Source organism: Neophocaena asiaeorientalis, unplaced genomic scaffold, assembly GCF_003031525.2.
Source record: "Neophocaena asiaeorientalis asiaeorientalis breed wild unplaced genomic scaffold, Neophocaena_asiaeorientalis_V1.1 scaffold43, whole genome shotgun sequence".
In the NCBI taxonomy this organism is placed as follows: Eukaryota; Metazoa; Chordata; class Mammalia; order Artiodactyla; family Phocoenidae; genus Neophocaena; species Neophocaena asiaeorientalis.
In genome coordinates this window covers 6,248,480-6,254,444 of record NW_020173674.1, presented here as the reverse complement: position 1 = coordinate 6,254,444, position 5,965 = coordinate 6,248,480, and the positions used below count along the sequence as shown (strand labels likewise).

General features: G+C 61.9%; 1 protein-coding gene across 1 annotated transcript in view; it reads right to left on the bottom strand.

The window, feature by feature from the left end:
• Window positions 1–3,485: 3,485 nt before the first annotated feature.
• CD248 (CD248 molecule) overlaps window positions 3,486–5,965 on the bottom strand; it is a 2,951-nt gene continuing 471 nt past the window's right edge. Inside the window, exon 2 of the mRNA XM_024749396.1 lies at window positions 3,486–5,958. Within this exon, the coding sequence (XP_024605164.1) occupies window positions 3,762–5,958 (2,197 nt within the window). The 3' untranslated portion in view covers window positions 3,486–3,761. The remainder of the gene's footprint in view (window positions 5,959–5,965) is intronic.

Sequence of the window (5,965 nt, the reverse complement as noted above, 5' to 3'; positions counted from 1 at the left end):
GGGCTCTAGAGCGCAGGCTCAGTAGTTGTGGCACACGGGCTTAGTTGCTCCACGGCATGTGGGATCTTCCTGGACCAGGGCTTGAAGCCGTGTCCCCTGCATTGGCAGGTGGATTCTTAACCACTGCACCACCAGGGAAGCCCTTTTAAATGTTCTTTAAATGCTATGGTTCTTAAAAGATTCTTAAATGTAAAGCCCTTAGAATTGGGCTAGGCATATAATAAGTGCTGCAAGCATCTACTATTCTTTTAATTAGTATTTGGCACCAAACCCCACTCGCATTTGTAGAGGCCAGGACACCAGAGGTGGAATCCCCTCTGGAAGGCATCCCACGCCCCAGGCCTGAGTTTGCTGGGGGTGGTTCTGAAGCAGGGAGTGCCGGCACCTAGTTGAGCTCAGTAGGTGTTAGTTCCAACCCCCCTCAATTATAGCTCCCCGGCCTGTTCCAATATTGTTTGAAGAATATTTAATTGAGTTCCTAGCGCTGAACTCCAGAATCTCCAGGGCTCCCTGGAGAACCGCCCCCAAACCCCGTCTAGTGTAGGAGTCAGCAGGCTAATATTTTCAAATGTAGGGATGAGCACTGATATAGAGGTCGGCCTTGAGATCAATTCCGCTCCAAAAACTGACTGTCAGATCCCAGCTGAGGACCTCTGAGCCCAAACCCACTCCCTCCCGCTAAACACACACCCCTATGAAAGGTGTCCACACATCCGAGCGCTAGTTGGGGGAAGGGAGGGCCCAGCACTAACAGTTCTTGACCCCCAGGTGAGACGCTGTTCTTTCGCCCCCGGGAAACAGGATTCAAGAGGAAGAACAGCAAGAGTCCCACCAGCTGCTATGAAGACTGGCAGGGACAGCCTCAGCTGAGGACCAATGTGAAGCCGTCTTGGGGTCTTCCAAATACGACGGAGGGCACCTGCGAGCAGATCTGCCGTTTTGCCGGGGGAGCTTGGCAGATATTACAGTAATAAACATTTAATAAATTAAGCAACTATTCATTGAACACTAGTGTCCTCTGGGAGAGGCCGGATTGAGGCTTTCTGGTGGCTTCAAGCCACCGAAGGTAGGTGGCGCCAAAGGCCCATTCATGGACACCGTCCGCCGGACTCTTGATACCGTCTCGGAGCTCCCTCCAAAGAACCTGAGATCTAGACGAACGGAAACCGGGGGCAGGGAAGGAGAGTGGGCGCCCGGGTCGGGTCCAAGGGGCATCCCGGTCAATAGGGTTCGGACCCAGTAGTCTGAGCATACCCAGAGGCAGTGAGGACTTCGAGGGCCCCAGGTCCGGAGCGGGCGTGGCTTCCGGCCTGAGAAGGTGGGGCCTAGGGTGGGTGGGGCTATACATTAACAGGAGGCGGAGCCTGAGAGGAGAGGTTGGGTTACTTTCTCTGCGTGGTTGATGCCTGCGCTCAAAGCCCCAGAGAGCAGCGCTCTGGGTGGGCGGGACTTAAGGGACCATCAAGGGCGGGGCTTCCGGCCTGAGAAGGTGGGGCCTAGGGTGGGTGGGGCTATACATTAATGGAGCTGCGTGAGGAGAATGTGTAAACTCTGGGCGGAGTTCATACCTCCTGGAAGCTGCAACTAATAACCTCCAGTCTCCTAACGCCAGCTGCGCTTAGGGGGCGGGGCTATGGCCCTGGTGGGCGGGGCCTAGGTACTGCCTTGGCCGGGGCGGAGCTGATAGAGCAGAGGGGCGGGGCAATCGCTCGGCGAGAACCTCTGAGCTGGCAGGGGGCGAGGCTTGTGGCCTTGGTGGGCGTTGCCTCTGGAGAGTTCCCGAGGGGACGCCTGACAGCAGTGGGTGGGCGTGGCTCGTAGCTCCGAGAAGCCAAGCTGATAGTGCAGGCCCGGGTCGCGCCTGGAGGAGGCGGGGCCTGAATCAGTGGGCGGAGCCTCAAACGCAGCTCTGGGTCTGGGCGGAGCCCCATCTCGGCGCTAGTGGGGGCTCTGCCCTGGGAGGCTGTCTGTTTAGGGCCGCACGCAGCTCCGCATCTGGTGCTCATTACAGGATGACAAAAAGCCGGCTCTGGGCCCCCTTCCCCACTCCCATCCCCGCCCTCTGACAGCAGTGCTTTTAACTCCTTCCTGCCCTCGGGGCGCTGTGGATCTCCTGCCCAGGGTCACAGGAGGGAGCTCTAGTTCTTCTCGTCCTGGCAGACTTTGTCAACCCCCAGTCTGCGCCCCCCACCTTCTTCTCAGACCTAGGCCTTTGGACCACCTTGCGACCCCCACTCCTATCCAGTGAACCTCTCCGGCGGCGCCTCCAACGTTAAAAGCTTGGGCTGGATCTGTCGGGGGCGTCTGGTTTGAGTTAGGGGAACGTGAGAGTGGAGGGGGGGCGGTGCGTAGCGTTCCCTCCGCCCCCTCCATGCCGCCCCCCCACCCCGCGCCTCTATTCGTCCCCACCTCCCGCCCCTCCTCTCCTGGTCCCTTGGGGCCCAGCTCAGCCTTCTAGCCCAGGCCCAGCCCCTGGGGTCAGAGGGTGGCAAAGGGCACTGCATAGGAAAGGGGGCTCTGGGTCACCCCTCCTCGCCTGCCCGGGTGGTCCTGGTGGTTCTGCTCCGTCCTAATTAGAGGTCCCTTAGAAGCTGCAACTGAAAAATCACAGAGGTGGTGGGAACCCACGCCTCCCCCTCCCCCTCCCCTTGCCACGCCTCCCCCTCCTTGGTTCCCCCCAAGGCAATGAGCCCAGGATGAGGGAGGTTGCTGGGTCCCCACAGGCTGTGATTTTTTTCACCCTCCCCTCCTCCTGTTCATGGCACATCTCAGCCTGGAGCAGCCTGAGCCTTGCTCGGTCTGCAGTTCTCCCTCTCCCAGCACCATCCACACAGAGAAGGGCACAGTGTGGCCCAAGATGGGAAAGCCTTGCTCAGGAGGCTGCCCAGGGAGCTGCGTGTGGGATCTCGCTCCTGGGCTCCTGGCTCTCCGCAGCCCAGCTTCTAGGCTCTTACTCCCACCGCCTCCCCAGAGCAGAGAGGAGTGCCTCCCATCACCTACAACCCAGGAGGGTGACAGCACCCTTGACTCAAGCCGCCTGAGCCCCAGACACCAACTTCTGGGCGGCCTTTGAGGAGGGGAAGGGAAGTACCAGAGCTGACTCTCTAGACCGCCTTCACTCCCCAGAATCACCAGGCCTAGAACTTGCCTTTGACCCCCTAAACCCCAGTTTGGCTCCAGTTCAGCAGAAGCCCTCATTCCAGATTCAGTCCCACCTTCTTAGAGTTATGGTAAAAAGAGGAACCAATATGAAATTCTCTTCATGCCGAACCTCCCACTCCTAGGCTCTGTGTGTGACCTTGGGCAAAGTTCTGCCCTCTCTGGGCTCCTGTTTCCCTGAGAATCTCTAAAGCATACCCTGCCTTGAAGAGTCTTACCTTATTTCCTGGGGAACCCAAACAAGCTGAAGGAAGATCCCCTCTTTCTTTTTTCTGAGTCCTCCCAGACCCTCCCCTCAGGCACCAATGGGGGTCAGGAGCTTTGGGTGAGGTTGGCACCCCGTTTATTGGAGAAGACCCCAGAACCCACACCCTGAGGTCCTGGGGGGCCTCGGCATCTCCCCCGTCGTGAGTGCTGGGCCAGGAAACAGAGCTCCCAAGAGTCAGGTCTAGCAGTTGACTGAGAGAGGAGCCTGGCTGGGCCCGGGGGACCAGGAAGCCTTCTGTCCAGCTGGGCAGCCCCCATGGGTCCCTGGTGCAGCCTGGCCCATATGTCCAACGCATGGCCCTTCCCCCACCCCACAGAGCGGGGACTGCGCCCCATCACACGCTGGTTCTGCAGGTCTGCACCCCTGTGAGGCTGCCCCGATGGGGCGCGGGTTCCGTTGAGCCCTTGCTCCCGGCGTGGGTGACCCAGCGATAGCAGTCGGTCACGCGCTTATTGGGCGCGTGGGGGCCACAGCGGGTACAGTACACAATGCCCAGTGCAAGTAGGACCACCAAGAAGACGCATGTTGGCACTAGGAGTGCCACCAGCAGCCACCGATCATCCCTGCGGCTGCGGCCTGCTGGACTGGCCTCCCCCAGGGCTGTGGGGACTGCCGAGGGCAGCCACGGGGCCAGGTTGGGGTCAGGGGTACCTTCCCTTGGGACTTGTCGGGCTTTGGAATGGGGGTGTGTCGGGCTAGCGAGTAAGGTCTGGTTAGTGGGGCTCTCTGGGGGCAGGGGAGTGTGGAAGGCTGGGGGTTGGGTGGCAGCAGGCACAGGGACTTGATGGGCAGGCGACACAGGGGGCCTGGAGGTAGTGATCAGAGAAGACTGGACAGTGGAAGTAATGGGATGGTGGGTGGCCTGGGCTTTGAGGACTGGGATATCTGGGGTCACAGGGGTTTGACGGGCGCTGGAGGTGGTGACCAGAGGGGCGTGGTTAGCTGGGATTCGAGGCAAATGAGTGGTGTTCTGGGTATCTGGAAACATGGGGGACTGGTGAGCGGGGAACAGTTCAGGATATTTGGCTGAGATAATTGGGGGCCGGTGGGCAGGGGTCGGTCCTGGGTGTGTGGCAGAGATAATGGGGCGTCGGTGGGCAGAAGGCAGATCTGGAGAGTTGGCTGAGATCTTGGGGAACTGGTGGTCAGAGGGCAAAGCTGGCTGTACTGCAGGGATCACGGGGGGCTGAGGGGCAGGGGTCAGGGGTGGACGTGTGGCAGAGACAATAGGGGGTTGGTGGGCAGAAGGCAGTGGGGGGCGTGTGGCAGAGACCACCACAGGCCGGGTGACAGAGAGCACTGAGGAGTGGTAGGGGACCCTAGGGGCACTAAGCGGGGGTGGCCAGGTGGGGTCCAGGTAGGGCATCCGTGACTCTCTGTCCTCTGGGAAGCTAGGTCTATAGGCCAGGCCAAAGTCAGGTGACTGCGTGGCCTCCATCCACGGGATCCCAGGCATCTCTGTCCAGCCACCATCGAAGACCTCCCAGGCTTCATCTTCATCCTCTTCATCCTCCCCATCATCCAGCAACTCGTCCCCAAGGTCCTGGGAAGCCCGGGCGCCCATGGCCCCAGCAGGGCTGCAGCTGATGCCATCAGCCTCCAGCTCGTGGCCCTCGCTGCAGTAGCACTCAAAACCACCAACGTAGTTGACGCACATCTGCTGGCACACGCCGGCGATCCGGCATTCATCGGTGTCCACGCAGCGGTGCGGCTCATCCTCGGCCGGCCGGAAACCCAGGCGACAGTGGCAGCTGTAGCCCTGTGGCCCTCCAGGCTCACACTGCTGCTCACACAGGGCATGGGCACAGGGGTCCTCGCAGCTGCGCCCGTCCACTGCCAGCCGGAAGCCCTCGGTGCAGCGACAGGACACCCGACCGTCCGCCTCCTCCACGCACTCGTGTTCACAGCCCCCGTTGTCCGGGCCGCAGCCGGTACCGGGGCACAAGGGCCCAGTCCGCGACCAGCCCACGCCACCGTCAGGCTGCTTCACGCAGAGCAGAGAGGCTTCTCTGCCAGCCTGGCACGGCACGGCAGCCACAGAGCCGAAGGGCAGCCACTGAAACTCTGCGGACACCAGGTGGAAGGGCGTGGTGTAGACGGCGGGGCCGGCCTGGCCTGCCTCATCGGGCAGCGCTGGGCAGGAGCCCTCGAAGCCAAACTGGCACAGGTAGCCATCGACGGCCAGCGTGCACGAGCCCTCGAGCCAGCGATGCTCGCCACTCGCCTCAAGGGCCGCACAGCGCTGGGCCGGGCAGGGCCCACCCGTGGCGGGCTGGGCCCAGTTGGTGAAGGCCGTGTCCTGGTCCCCTGTGGTCCACGTGAAGCCCCGCAGTGGGCGCTGAGGCTGGCAGTGCCGGGCCTGCCGCTGCAGCCCGATCCACAGCAGCCGGCTGGCCGGGCCGGGGCCCACCAGGCTGTCCACGCGCCGGGCCTCCTCGGGGGTCCGCGGCGTGGCCAGGTCGCCCCCCAGCTCACGGCAGGCCCGCCAGGCCTCCAGGAAGGTGCGGCGCCGCGGGAAGAGCGCGTAACAGCTGCCGG